This window comes from Coffea arabica, chromosome 2e (genome assembly GCF_036785885.1).
Source record: "Coffea arabica cultivar ET-39 chromosome 2e, Coffea Arabica ET-39 HiFi, whole genome shotgun sequence".
Lineage (NCBI taxonomy): Eukaryota > Viridiplantae > Streptophyta > Magnoliopsida > Gentianales > Rubiaceae > Coffea > Coffea arabica.
In genome coordinates, this window is record NC_092313.1 from 6976324 (window position 1) to 6991380 (window position 15057).

The 15057-nt window shown below is 38.5% G+C and overlaps 2 protein-coding genes across 3 annotated transcripts; one reads left to right on the forward strand and one right to left on the reverse strand.

Moving 5' to 3' along the window:
• The first annotated feature begins 69 nt into the window (after positions 1-69).
• LOC113730540 (photosynthetic NDH subunit of lumenal location 1, chloroplastic) lies at positions 70-2320 on the forward strand. 2 transcript variants are annotated; one of them, XM_027255273.2, is made up of 8 exons: positions 70-290; positions 372-474; positions 835-918; positions 1032-1105; positions 1211-1333; positions 1553-1624; positions 1709-1805; positions 2019-2320. In XM_027255273.2, exons 1-8 carry the CDS (start codon positions 228-230, stop codon positions 2120-2122), a joined length of 720 nt encoding a protein of 239 aa, XP_027111074.1. In that variant the 5' UTR covers positions 70-227; the 3' UTR covers positions 2123-2320. The 2 variants fall into 2 exon arrangements, with proteins under 2 accessions (XP_027111074.1, XP_027111073.1); XM_027255272.2 differs by having other exon boundaries at positions 81-290; positions 363-474.
• A 605-nt stretch (positions 2321-2925) lies between these two features.
• On the reverse strand, positions 2926-14759 carry LOC113730538 (ABC transporter B family member 20-like). Its single transcript, XM_027255268.2, has 11 exons — positions 13173-14759; positions 10123-10177; positions 9864-10039; positions 9522-9722; positions 7853-8112; positions 7458-7768; positions 7125-7345; positions 6661-7001; positions 5689-6476; positions 5331-5572; positions 2926-4727 (listed from the first exon to the last, which is right to left on the reverse strand). Exons 1-11 carry the CDS (start codon positions 13545-13547, stop codon positions 3498-3500), a joined length of 4200 nt encoding a protein of 1399 aa, XP_027111069.1. The 5' UTR covers positions 13548-14759; the 3' UTR covers positions 2926-3497.
• Positions 14760-15057: the final 298 nt, after the last annotated feature.

The window sequence follows — 15057 nt, forward strand, 5'->3', positions numbered from 1 at the left end:
TAGTTATTTTACACCTTATCCATTTTTTCCCCTTTTAAAATTTTATCCATTTTTAAAAGGGGAAAAAATGAGAAAGATACATTGAAGGAAGAAAATTAGAAAAGAAAAAAAAAAAGGGAATGAAAAGAGGTGGCACCATTCATGCAACCCTGCTCTGATTCTGAACCAGTCACAATCTGCACTATCCTCTGCATTTGTTTAAGTAAGAAGCTGAAGGCTGGACAGGGATGGCGGTTTCTTCAATGTCACTGAGCTTGGCCTCAACTACAACGACCGCCTTAACTAAAGGGGTCAGTTTTATATTATCTACTTCACAAGATTCCTCTGTTATGTACTTTTCTGAGTAAATCTCTGATGTGAAGATTTCACAGTTTCATGTACCTCCATCAAAGGGGATCATCAGTCCAAGGCCAACTCCGTTTTGTACGCTAAGCTTCATCACCTGCTCAAGGGACACCATTCCTGAAGAAGAAAGTGAAACATTTTCTTGAATTCCAAATCTTCTGACTTCTCTTGTGCATAAATGTACCTTCAACCTTAGTTGACTGAACAAAGGATGTTTACTAATACTCAAAACCTCGTCAAATAACAAAACTACGTGCAAGAAACCTCGTCTGGGTTCAAAAGCAATTAATGTTAACCACCTAGAGAGAAGAATCAGACTGTCATTTGACTTGTTTATGCTTTTATGTGCTGATTGATTACGCCCTTCTTCCCTTCCCTCCTTCCCCCTCTCTGAAAGTTGTAGTTCTTGGATGTGATTTTTTTTTTCTTATGGTTAGCAATTGGTTAAAAAAATTGCTTGATTACTAGGATTTTATGTTATTTTTCCAGGGAATTGTTTGAGAAGGTCACTTCTATTAGGGGTAGGAGTGCTATCTCTAAATTTATCCTCTGCTGCTGCCCTTCTGGCTCAAGGTTCCGTGGTTTATATCTTATATTATTTTATTTTTTTTGGGTGGCTGGTTCTGCATATGCTTCATAGGCTCTTGGTTGTTACTGCTCAAAGTGGATATATGCTCTGTCTGCAGGAATCCCAAAGAACTATGAAGCCTTTGTGGACAAAGCAGATGGATATTCTTACTTTTATCCATCAGATTGGAGGGTATGATACTGCATATAAAGAATCATTAAAAACCAACATCAGCTCTAGTTTTTGGCAGCAATCCCTCCAAAATTAACAGAAACATTTCTATCATTTCTTACTTAGGATTTCGATTTCAGAGGCCATGATTCTGCATTTAAGGACCGGTATCTGCAGTTGCAAAATGTCAGGTTGAGTTTCATACCAACTGATAAATCAGACGTCCATGATTTGGGTCCATTGGACGAGGTAATATTAACTTCATATTCGCAGCATTTTTTGTTCATTCCAATAATAAAGGGTGTCTGTTTCTCGTTTAGGACGAGCCTAAACAACCTTCTCTCTTCGTCCTTCCCCTACTTTTAAGGGGGAAAAAAAGAAGACAATTTTAAAAATAAGAAACCAAAAGAAAAGATTCCAATGATTTCTCACAGTGATGATTGGTTTTCTTTGTTGTCCCCTCAAAAGGTAGTCTCACATTTGGTTAATCACGTTTACTCGGCACCGACTCAGGTAGCCACCGTAATGGACATGCAGGAGGTAGTGCCTCTTCCTTTTCGCTTTTATATTTGTACGGAAAGATTCAATCAAAATGATCTCATGTCTAATTTGTTATGGTCGCAGAAAAACGTTGAGGGAAGAAATTATTACACCTTCGAATATGTATTGACATCCAGTAATTTTGCTCGTGCTGCATTTGCGACCATAGCCATTGGAAATGGTATGAATCTGACGTTTGGCACCTATGAAAGTACTTACTAGTCAGAATGATGGTCACTCTAGTGAAAACTGATTTGTGTAGATTTGCAAAGTACACTGTCGGACACAGTCAAACCCAAACCTAGGAAAAACATTAGGCGGAGATTTCTCTTTCTGGGCACTGCAATTAACATAATCTTTGATTTATAAGCTAATAAAAGACGCCTTTTGACAGGAAGATACTATACCTTGATCGTCGGAGCAAACGAAAGACGGTGGAGAAGAGTGAGGAACCAGCTGAAAGTGGTGGCAGACTCCTTTAAATTGTTGGATATCTAGGAAGGCTGCTTGTACAACTAAAGCATTCAACGAGGATTGGCTTTTGATGGCATCTCACTACTTTTGCTTTTCTAGGAAAAATAATACTGTGTATGCTGTTTGAACTTCAGGTTATATGGAGAAAGCTTTCACTTGGCCTTCAAAAAACCTACGTATTCCAATGCCATATAACGGTTGTGAATCGTTTCTGTTGCCTAACTTCGTGTTTGTTTACTGGAGCAAGACAAAATAAAGTGAACCCCTACATAGCTCACCTAATTCAAACATAAACAGAAATTGGGTTGCAATCCCATCCCAAGAATAAAATTCCAGATTAGCCAGGGATATGTAGCCCAGTGAATATTGGTAACAGGATAGCTAAGCAAGTTGAATCTCCGGTAACCAGTTCTTATCACGAACAGGGCAAGTTCACCGCAAGGTGCTTGTGCTAAATATAACTTTTGGCGACAATTGCAATCAGCATATCATCAGGAACTCATCAGAGCATCGGATCAGGATTAGGGGTCTCTACAATGGCAGTGACAATTGTACTTCACAAGTATATATACCAGCAAAACAAATGTGAGCGCACCTGACTTTTGGACATAAATTTTGGTTGTGTGTCTCCATTTATTGTTGCTGTATAAATTTTCATTATGCTAATTTATATATTGTACCGTACTGGTAATTGTAGAGGCCCTTGATCCATTGGATTATGTAAGAGTAATTTGTCACCTAAGAACAATGCCGTTACATACAAGATAGCAACAGTAGAGCAGAGAGCACTTGGCTGATCGATCAAGGAAATGAGTAATAACGCAAGCTAAACGGATCAACTGAAATTTTCTATTCTCTTTATGTACAGAAGAAGGTTACATCTGACATCTATATATTTTACCTTCTATAATTAAGCTACAGGAAGAAAATTTTACAGCAGAAGTTGTCAATTATGGGGGAGAGGAGCTGGAAGCGAAAGAAAAGAAACTCACCACACAAACACACAAGGTAAAAAAAATGATTTAACTGCCTGAACAAAGACTACAACTACCTCATTCCACTCTGTTGCAAGTAACAAATGAAATTTGTCGTGGAGACTAGCACAATTCCAAGTGACTACTGCCTCCCAAAGAATATGTAATCTAATCCTCGAAGCCTACCTTCACAGACTTGCCAAAAGCTACAAACTGTCCTCCCCAACCATACATCCCTAAAATGCATCACCAATCACCATAATCATGTCAACATGGCACCGTTTGACAGAAATCATAGGTACCATTTGATTGTCTTAGTCCAGAAAGCCACCAACCAATAGGCCCAGAAATTTCAAAATTGAGCTGACCCAATGAGGGCAATGCAGCAAAGTACACATGTTTTGATTAACCTGTATGGACACCATCTAAACAAGTCTATGCTGGCGCAAGCCCTTCCCAAAGTGAGGCTGCATCAAGCGCACGTACAAACCATTTTTAGCCATTAACGAATCATGCGCACCTTCCTCAACTATTCTCCCTCCATTCAGTACAACAATGTTGTCAACATGTCTCATCATGGCAGCTCGGTGAGCAATCAAGATAGTTGTTTTATTTCCCATGATCAGAGTATCAAGAGCCTCCTGCACCACTCGGCTAGACTCAGATTCAATGGCTGAGCTTGCTTCATCCAATAACAATATTGGAGCATTCTTTAATACGACCCGAGCAATTGCAATTCTTTGTTTTTGCCCTGGGGTCAGATCTACACCTCTCATTCCAACATGGGTGTCATAACCATGAGGCAAGCTACTAATGAAATGATGTGCATTGGCTATTCTTGCTGCCTCTTTCATCTCAGCTTCACTCGCGTTGTGCCTTGCATATATTATGTTCTCTCTTATTGTAGTTGAGAAGATAATAGGCTCCTGTTGGACAAGACCCAAGTGGTTCCTCAACCATCTCAAATTATATGATTTCAAATCTCTGCCATCCAACAGTACCTGTCCAGCAACCGGATCATAGAACCTTTGTATCAAGGATATAATAGTGCTCTTACCAGACCCTGAAACCCCCACCACTGCCACAGTTTGTCCTCCATTGACTTTGAGACTGAAATTGCTCAGAACTAACACTTCTGGTCGAGATGGGTAAGAAAAATCGACATTTTTCAGCTCAATGCTTCCATAAACATTGGGAGGTTTCATTGCTGAGTTATCATCAGGATCAATCTTAGGAACTCGATCAATGATTTCAAATACTGAGGCAAGGGATTTCCTTCTTTTCAAAATATAGGGAGCCAAGCCAAAAGGCTCAACAAGAGCAAAAGTTGCAAAGGAGAAAACCATGTACTCCTTCAGTGCTGTGCCCAGAGTCATGTAGTGATTCTTGATAGAAAGGGCAGTGTACCATAGGAGGACAGCATTGCAAGCAAAAAGAAGAAACTGTGAAAAGCCAAATGCACATCCAATTGCCATTCCCTGGAAGAAGCTTTTTGTAAAAATCTTTCGCAGTTGCAACCGATAGAGCTCCATCACCTTGTTACCAGCACAGAATGCTACAACAGTGTAAATATTTCTAACCGCATCCTCGAGAACCAATGATGCCTTTCTATGCATCTCCTGAATACCCTTTGAAAATCCAGCAAGCCACAATTTCTGCACATTTTGAGACAGGTATCAATCTAATTCTCTGTTATGTGGTCAAGAAAACCTGTTAGATCATAAAATTAACAGCAACATTCCAGCTAAGGGTCAAACAATCACAGGAAATGAACATGCAAGTACACCAAAGGGTAAAGAAATGTTAATTGAAATATGTACCATTAAAGATGAAAACACAAAACAGGACATTATTCATGTTTGTGAGAAGAAAATCTGCCTGCAGTTTCTAGACTGGACCTCATAGAGCATAAAGAGTTTCACCATCCCAATTCACACTCAGCAGCAAAAATAAGCCCACAAACATACAGAGAGGACATTCATGTACAACCAAAGTCAGCCTATTGTAAGGAAACTTTTAGACACTATATACAGCAGCTTACATGCAATTAGTGGAAACTGAATGAACATAATATGATCAAATTTGCATTACAAGGTATTATGCATGGATTAATTTTTCACAGCCTGAATAAACAAAACATCGTTTGGTACAACATTCTGTTAAGGACCCTCAACATTCAACATATATACTTCAAAGGACACTATTTCCAGAAATGGCAAATGGAGGACTAATTAATGAGTTTTAATTAGATGTAAAACCTGAGCGACTGCAGAAACCATGAGGACGGGTAGAGTAGCTAAAGCCACAAGTGCCAACCGCCACTGCAATAGCAACCCAATGAGAACAGCCACAATAACGGCTGCACTGTCCTGTATGAATATGGACAGTCTATTGCTAAAAGCAGCTCTTACAAATGTAGCGTCATTTGCCAACCGCATTGATAAATTATCAGCACTGTTCTCCTCTTCATCAAACCATCCAACTTCATTGCGAAGCATCGCTGACAAAGAAAAGAATATTTAAGATCAAGCGCAATGTCATTACAGATGCAAACAATAAACATACAACAAAGGAGAAATATGAAATGCACACCAAGTTAGTGTACTTATAATATACCTGAAAACATCATTCTCCGGACACGTTCGGTCATCTTCTCCCCCATTATGCCAAAGTAGAAGTGCTGCAAAAAATTGGCAACGACAGTCACAAAGCCCATGCAGGCAATGACTATGCACCATTTGTCCACTTCTTGACGCAAGTGGTGTTTTTCATCCCGATAGTATGCTGTTACTATTAGAGCAATAACATAAGCGAGAAGAGGATTGAATGAGCCAAAAATGGCAGCACCCGTGCTCCCTAAAACAGCATAAAGCCACTCTGCCAGGCTAAACTCCACAAGCCTCCAAAATGAAGGCGCTTCTCGATGTCGTGAATCCCTTGATTCTTTTCTTTTAATAGGAATATCACCAAATTCGCTGTGAGGACGACTATAAGTCTGTGAGTGAGAGCGTTCGTTTTTTGGATCAGATGTCAATAATGGGGAGACAGGGGATTCAGGATCCGAGGAGTTCAATGTTTGTCGATGTGCTGACTGAACTTCAATCTTGGGCAGCTCTGGAAGTCTCATTTCAAAACTATCTTGCCTTTTTATTGATGGTTCTTTATCCATCACATCCACTGGTACACCATTTTCAGCCACTTGCTCTGGAGGGGGACTACAAACCCGGGGAGACTCTTGTGAACTCAACGTAACATCTGCAGTGCGGAATGCATGGAGACCAGCCCTCTGAAGAGAAGGTGATTTCATCATTTTAGGAGATGATGGTTCTTGAAAGCCATGACCTGCTGAAGAATCCTTTTCAATTTGGAAAGTACCAGTCTCCTTATAATTCCTCATTGGCATCCTGGTCCAGCATAGTGAGGTCACTAACTTAAAATAATTGAAGTATTGCAGATTATTTTCTAAATAACACTCTGGACACAATTTATGGACCTCAGCAGCAATAAGAATAAGCCAGAGAGATTGTATTCCATTGCTTTAAACAAAAGAAGGTGTCAAAAAAGGATTAGTTCACTTTACAACCATACCTCCGTGGGAGCTTTGCAGCTTCTTCACATCTAAGAAGCTCAGCATATAGCCCATCCAGGTTTATTAACTCATCATGTGTACCCATTTCAACTAATTGGCCTTCTTCCATCACAGCAATATAATCAGCATTCTTGATCAAGCTAAGCCGTCTAGCAATTATTATTGTTGATCTACCCAACATGAGGAGATCAAGAGCCTCCTGAACAGATTTTTCAGCCTCAAAATCAAGTCCACCAGTGACTTCATCAAGAAGAAGAATAGAAGGATTTGAAAGCACTGCCCGAGCAATAGAAAGCTTTATTTTTTGTTCTTCTGTCAATGCCAGACCAGCCCTGCCTACCTGCAATGAGCGATGAATTTGCCAAAACAATGAAGAAAAGATCAAATGGGACAATTTAGTGGTGAAGACATTATCCACAAATGGATAGCATCATTTTTTCAAATTCTTGACACAAGACTTTACCTGAGTCTCATAGCCTCGTTCCAATGAGCTGATAAATGTATGTGCATGTGCTATTTTAGCAGCTTCTTCAATCTGATCTGGAGAAGCATCCCGCCCATAAGCAATGTTCTCGTTGATACTCAAGCTTAACAAAGCAGGTTCCTGTGTGACTAAACCAATTTGGCTTCTCAGCCACTCCAGCTTCATATTTTTTATGTTTTCACCATCCAAAAGAACTTCTCCTGCAAAAAAGAATCAAGCAGGAGGAAAATGACATATGATCAATTAAGACTCTAAGCCCAAAAATAATAATAATAATAATACTAAGTATTAGACCGGAAGATGTTACAATACCTAATGTAGGATCATAAAACCGTTCCATAAGAGGTATGATACTGCTTTTTCCGGAACCATTCCTACCAACAAGTGCCACGGCCTTTTTAGCAGGTACTGTAAGGTAAAAACCACTTAAGATTGGAATTTCAGGACGGGAAAGATAACTAAAATATACGTTCCGAAACTCAATGTTTCCTTGTACAGAAGCAAGTGTGGTTCCATCATGATTGGCAGTAGAGGATGACCGGCTTATCATCTCATAAAGCCTATAAGCAGCAATTCTCCCTTGCTCGAAAGAGTAGAAGTTCGTAGCAGCCTGATTCAAGCCACTACCAAAAACAATTGTGTCAAAACAAAAAAGAGTGAAAGGGGAAAACCAAGTGAAAAACTAACACAGAAATAGATAAGCTTACAGGCCACTCAAAATGACCGCAAAAAGAGCTGTAATTATTTGACCACCATGAGCTTTTCCACGAGAAACTAGGAACCTTCCCACCCATAGTTGCAAGGCACAAGAACAAATTGCAAGCCCATATGTGAAACCTAGTCCAAGTCCTTGCACAAGACTTATCAATATACCATATCTTAGTGTTGCTTGCAATGAAGTTGCATAAGAGTATTTAGCCAATGTTTCGTTTGTGAACGCATACAAAGTTCGAATATAAGAGACCGCCTGTAGCATATCCCAATCAAAAAATAAATTATTACATTTAACAATCAAGAATAGATGATTGACAACTAAAAAGGAAAATACCACTGGATAGCAAAATGGTACCACTATCTTCTGAGCAAATAAACACTAAGAAACCATGAAAATATGCACAACTACATAAAGCCATAATGCACTCTTCTTTAACAAGAAGCTTACATCCATCACACGTAAGTATTCTGCATTGACATTATTTTAAGAAAACAATTACGGTTCCCATGTCGTGAAGTAGATATTCCATGTAATATACATACAAGAAAAGATTCAGGTGGCTCCAACAGGTGACAAAACATGCAAAAGGATCCTAAACTAAATGAATTAACTCAGTGACTGCCCCTCTCAGGACTTGGATGAGTCATTTATCTTGAACCACAGGATTTAGTCAAATCCTAAGTTGGATAATTTTAGAAAAGAATGATTAGAATATGTGCAGGCTGTGTATTTGCTAATTAAGTAAGAATAAACCTATCATACTTAATTCACAGAAAAAATAGAAGAATACAAGTTATTGAAGTATAATGTTCTGCTTCCTCTGGCACGTGAGAACACTTCAACCTCATGCTAGCAAAAATGAGGTCCAGACTTAAGTGAAAAATCCAGAGTACTCAGACACCCTTCAACGTATTATAAGTGTCAAACTCCTTTATACCAACAAACATGTTATTGGACAGTGAAGAAGCTTACGCAGAAAAGGAGGTAGCTAAGTTTCCATGATGAATCTCTCTGTGTGTGTGTGGAAAAATCAGATAAGAGTGTATTGATACACTTTCACGAGGGATGGACGAATGGGCAAAACATTCTAGTTTCCAAATAGATGCAAAACATCTTAATTTGCAGAAACTACTGGCCACCATGTGGAAAGGGGGAAATTTATCATTTGAAAAAAAGAAGAAAAAGTAGAAGTGAAATCTGAACATATAAGTCATTGCTTCACATAGAAGAGTCCAGAATAATAAAAATGCTGTCATGAAAATTAAAGAATGTACAAAATGGTCAATCTTGACAAGATTCAATCTACCGAATCAGAAACAGCTAAGCAAAATCTCCTAATTATGCAAATAGAAACCATGTCAAGCATCACGTTAAGTACCTTTTTCTGCTCATGGTCCTTTTTGCCTATTTTCATCATTACTTACTTTATCCTTACTGCTTCCTTTCAATTTTCATTTTCAGAATGAGGGGAAATTTTCCAAAATAAAACCATAGGGAACTATCTATGGCTTCTAAGACTTGATCTTTTTCATTCCACAATGGACCACATTTACTTATTGTATTCTCCCCAAAACCAAATCAACTCTATATATGCCAACAGATACTAGTATTCCAATTACAGATCACTGAAAACTAGAGATTAACAGTAAAAAAAGGCATACTTGTTCAGCAATACTTGCTGCTTCGGCATATGCATCTTGGATGTTCTCTGCAAGTCTATGAAGAAAAATATTTGATATACCTCCTGCTGCGACAATGAAGGGGCCAGTACCCAATGTAATGAGAGCAATCTGCCAACAGTTGGCAAACCCAATCGCGAGACCACTGAAGAAGGTAGCCATGTTATGAATATAGTTTCCAACCTGTCATATCATAGCCCAGGGGAAAGCATTTAACTGCTATTTGGAGAAATTCATGCATTTAACTCAATGCTCATGCAGAAATTCATGAAGGAAAGCATTTAACTGCTATTTGGAAAAATGAAAACATAATGTCAAACATACCTTTTCACTTAGAGCAGACTGAATAAGCAGCACATCACTCAATACTTGGCTCACAATATCCCCATTGTTGCCATAGGTATCAAAAAAACTCATATCTTGGTTGAGTAATACTTGCACATATTTGGACCTAATTACAGCAGTTTGCCTTTCTCCAGTAAGAATCCAACATGATACCTCTATCATAGGAAACAACTTTTCATTACTTAGTGGCTGGGAGAAATAATTTTTGATATTAGTATAACACAAACAGTAGGCTTACCAATCCAACCAGCAACAAAAACTCCCACAGCAATATAAACAATTGTTAAAGCAAGCTGCAAAGTCAAAAAAATGCAGTTAATAGGGAAAGACCATGGACTTTGTATATACATATGTATGTCAACGCCTGATGCCAATAATTTGATTGTGACACTAAAGAAATATAATGACTTTAAAAGGCTTATGCAAAGAAAAATTAACAGAGTATGACAAGCAACGTTTTTCAGAATAATACTGCAGCAGAAAAGCATACCATAGAGATGCACTATTCAACAATAGGCTGTACAGGATAAGCTTGCGCAACAATACCAAAATTCAGAGACCATGCACTTTGGAAATTCTTCAAAATCTGAACTTCAATCTATTTTCTCAGAGAACTCTCAATGAAATCATTGGGAGAATACAAATCAATAAATACACGATGCCTAGCACCAATTCAAGGTTAATAATAAGAAGCTATTGAATAACTAATTTGATGATGGACTTCAAAACTTACTTCACTATTATAACTACAAAGAAGTGGATAAACTTATAGGAATAGATGCAAACTAGGGAGAGCTTAACAAGCAGAAATATGCACTTCCTCATGATGGTTTTCAGCCAAAAGCTAAACTCAAAGGACCCTGTCAGCCTGCCATAGGAGGGTGAAACTGATCTTGGGTTTTCTTACAAAATCTCTACGTAATCAGTTCTATCCTCACAATGCCACCCTACAATACTCTTTCCTTGTCTGCTTTACAATTTCATTGAAATTCTTCAAAATCTGAACTTCAATCTATTTTCTCAGAGAACTCTCAATGAAATCATTGGGAGAATACAAATCAATAAATACACGATGCCTAGCACCAATTCAAGGTTAATAATAAGAAGCTATTGAATAACTAATTTGATGATGGACTTCAAAACTTACTTCACTATTATAACTACAAAGAAGTGGATAAACTTATAGGAATAGATGCAAACTAGGGAGAGCTTAACAAGCAGAAATATGCACTTCCTCATGATGGTTTTCAGCCAAAAGCTAAACTCAAAGGACCCTGTCAGCCTGCCATAGGAGGGTGAAACTGATCTTGGGTTTTCTTACAAAATCTCTACGTAATCAGTTCTATCCTCACAATGCCACCCTACAATACTCTTTCCTTGTCTGCTTTACAATTTCATTGTAACACGTATTCCTCTTCCGCTCTTCCCTCATAACCTGATCCCTAACTAGACAACAGAGAATCTGAAGAACAAAATAATAGACCAAGAATAGACTCAACAATTACAGCTGTGTGGACACCAGTTAATTACAGATGTAGAGCCATTATAAGAGCGTCACCATGCACTATATATGAATTTGTAAATACGTAATTTATATCTACAGTCTTAATTCAATAAAACCAAAAAGAAGAGAAATTAGAGAGAGATATTGTGAACGAGATTCTTTGATGATGATAATATTCCAAAAGCAGTAAAACTAGCTACCAGAAATTAATTCAATGAAAACATCATAATCTCAACCTAAAGAAAGATATGCATATGGCGAATGGAGAATGAAGACAGAGCCATCAAACTAAGATACTATGAAACTATACAGCTTTTTTGTGAGAAACCAGGCAGTAACAAGGTGACAGTATGCAATACTGGTGTAAAATATCAAGCAAGTCAAGGTAGGACCAAAAGATTGGCATGAAAGCTAGAATTATAATCTCAAATATGAGCAAAGAAGATCAATGGCTTCTTCACAAAGTTTTGATAAACACAAAAAATGCATCACTTCAAAGGTATAAACAGACATATTTATGAAGGCATGCACGCTATACAGTATCTAGTGGAGTCTAAAATTGTTGCCAGATAGTTGAATAGTGCCAATTTATTGGGACAATGTCAGACAAATCATAGAACTGATTCAGACAGCCTCTTAAGGTCCCATGGTTTTATTACAAAATCTAAAGCATATTGATGTCCTCATCACTTTTAAGTAAACATAAGGCAACCCGGTATTAAGTGTCCCAAAAAAAAAAAAACTCAGTGATCCTTGATCTGGTATCTAGGTTTAAACCCCTTAGAAGACTGAGTGAAAAAACTTCCCTCCCGCAGTCTGTCATCCCTACACGATGGGTCAGTTGATGCAAAACTGTTGGGTAACCTGAAGAAAAAGTTCAAAAGTAGGGAAAGAAATTCTGGCTTCATTTCTTTCAAAAGGGGAAGAAAAGCAATTATAGGACAAAAGGGCCTACAGATGAAATGAAACCTTCTCACAAATACATTATTGCAAAGTTTTGAAAGAGCAGATTAACTCTTTGGTAATATTTCATCAAATTGAGATTCCCAATTTCAGTAACTCATTTGGTTCTTTTTTGGGTCGACAAAGAGCAAAATACACCAACAAGAAGATGGTTTCTAAGAGGGAGATGCTAAAAGATACATCAACAAAATTGCAAAACTGATCATTATGTCCCTGATACTCAAATTCTAAGCTCATGTTGGCCACCAAATCAACCAACTGCAGAAATTTCTCCAAGAATAGTCACTCAAAATATACTTAATTCATATGAGCGATCTTAAGGTTTCCAGCCACATTGTTGCATTCTTAATAAAATCAAGTTATGCTGCTAACTACTTAGATACTTGAACCACTCAATCTTTCAGCTCAGAAGACATTAATATTGCACATGTATCTGTAATCTTCTCAAGTTCCAGGCAGTAAACCTTTGACTGAATAGTTCTCCAGCCTGCTCGGATACAATGCATCCAACATTTGTTATGGTTCATGGGTAGCCTCCTAGACCTTGACTTCAAAAGAACCAATAGCCGTTTCCACAAAAATTGCCAAAAAAACTAATCAACTTTCAAAAAAACCATTATATCCGTACTCTGATAAGCATGCATTTAAAAGCAAGTAGAACCAAGTACACTTAACTCCCCAGAATATTGACAGCCACGAGTCCCTAACAAGCGGCCTAAACAGCTAGCAAATACCATAAAATCGCCATTCCCCGGACAATAGAACAGTAATATCACTAGAACTGCTAGCAGAAAACCCACATTCCAGCAGTAGAAACTGACCTCAGTGAACTTATGAAACAACGCATCAGCTGGCTCCGAGCCATGCCGTAGTAACTGAATAATCTTGGCGAAGTAATGCAAGTAAACCACCAGAGCAGTGCCATGGGCAGCTGCCGCGAGTGATCCGAAGAACATAAGAACCCAATCGAGCCGGTCAGCACAAGCAAACAGCCGTGAGAACGGCACAGCAGCGGGCGGAGGCTCGATCTCTTCAGCCTCGGCGTCGATCTCTTCCTCGACCTCGACCGGCCCAGCATCGCCACTATTCTCCAAGTACGGGGACGGCGACTCAGGCGGCTCGGAAACCTCCGAGACCGGCGTCAGAGGCTGTATATGGGGTGGAGACCACCCAAACAACCCCCTTGATATCATCATCTTGAAAAAATCTAGCTCTTTTAACTCTCGGTATGCACTACACAAAAAGCCACTAGACTAGATAAAAACCCTACACAGCATGGCCGAACTCCAAGTTCTAGGGTTTATTCTCCGGAGAAAATGAAATATCCGAACATCAATCAGATCAGGATAATCTGAGCGAAATTAGGGATGAGTTAAGTTCAAAAAGGTTCAATGATCTTTGGTGGTGGGATTAATTTTTGAATAGTGCAAAAAAGGAAGAGAATAAATGAGGCGTTTGTGAGGTGGACTGAGTTACAAATGAGTTGAGTTGGGTTGACTCAGTCAAAGAAGGCGGAGAGAGAGAATGGGCTTGGTTTGGCACTTTGGCTTGGCTTGGCTTGGGAGAGAGCGGAGAGTTGACTCCGCAACAAAAGGTTCCGCTTCTTGTATGTTGTTTTCATGTAAAACGGCTACTACTATTAGAATATTCTTCTACTCCTAATGAAAAGTAAAAGGAAAATAATTTTTTTAAAAGAAAGAAAAAAAAAGAAGTCGACCGGTGGGGAACAAACGACGACGTCTCCACGAAGACAGAGGTCGTCGTCGGAGTTCTAAATGGGATGAAATGGAGGAGGAGGTGGTGGAGGTGGAGGTGGAGGATTGTCTGGCTTTTTTCCCATATTTGCCTGGGGAAAAGCGTGAGATTAAGGGGATACAGCTAGCTGGGTGAAATTTTCTCAGGGGCTTTCTCGTAATTTAAGAGGGATAATGTGGGCAGCTGTTGGTATGTTATAGGTAGGTGTAGGTACAAGGGAAATGGACTAATGGAATGGATTACGGAGGTGAGAGTTTGAGGGATGAAGAAATTTTTTGTGTTTTTTTTTATTTTATTTTTGTTTTGACAAAAAACTTTTATTAAAAAAAATCATAGGAAAAAAAAAAAAGAAAGAGAGAGAGAGAGGGAATAGTTGTTGTTGAGATATTTGTCTGGGGAAAATCCAGGTGTCGCAGGACTTTGGAGGGGACATCATTGAGAAAATGCATTTGTTAGATTAGACTGCCAGAGCATTTTCCCTGTTCCAAGTTCCAACTCGGTTCTTGGTCTAACATGCCCTATTTTGGCTTTTGCCATTTCTCTATGTGGCTGATGGGATCAAGCGAAGTTTCAGCAGAATCAAGGATGGATTGGACGGGAGGAATTCGCCAGTGCCATCGTATTTGACTATTCTCTTCTAGTATGGTTTACTTGCATGAATAAATACAGACAGTCAAAGATAATATATGAATAATCTCTCAATTTTGTAAGTACAGCAGATTTTCTTTAATCGAAAAGAACCCATCTATTATCGGCCAAGTCTGTTTTTTCCAGTGCAATGTTTGGCTCTCTTATAAAGGGTGCATTTTCTTTGTTTATTAGTGAAAGTAATTTTCAATGTGGACTAAGGGTGTATTTGATAAAATTGAAGTATGAAAACTAAAGTCTAAATTCATTAAATTATTAAATTGTTAAGTATTAAATTTAATACATTTGAACGTATATCACATT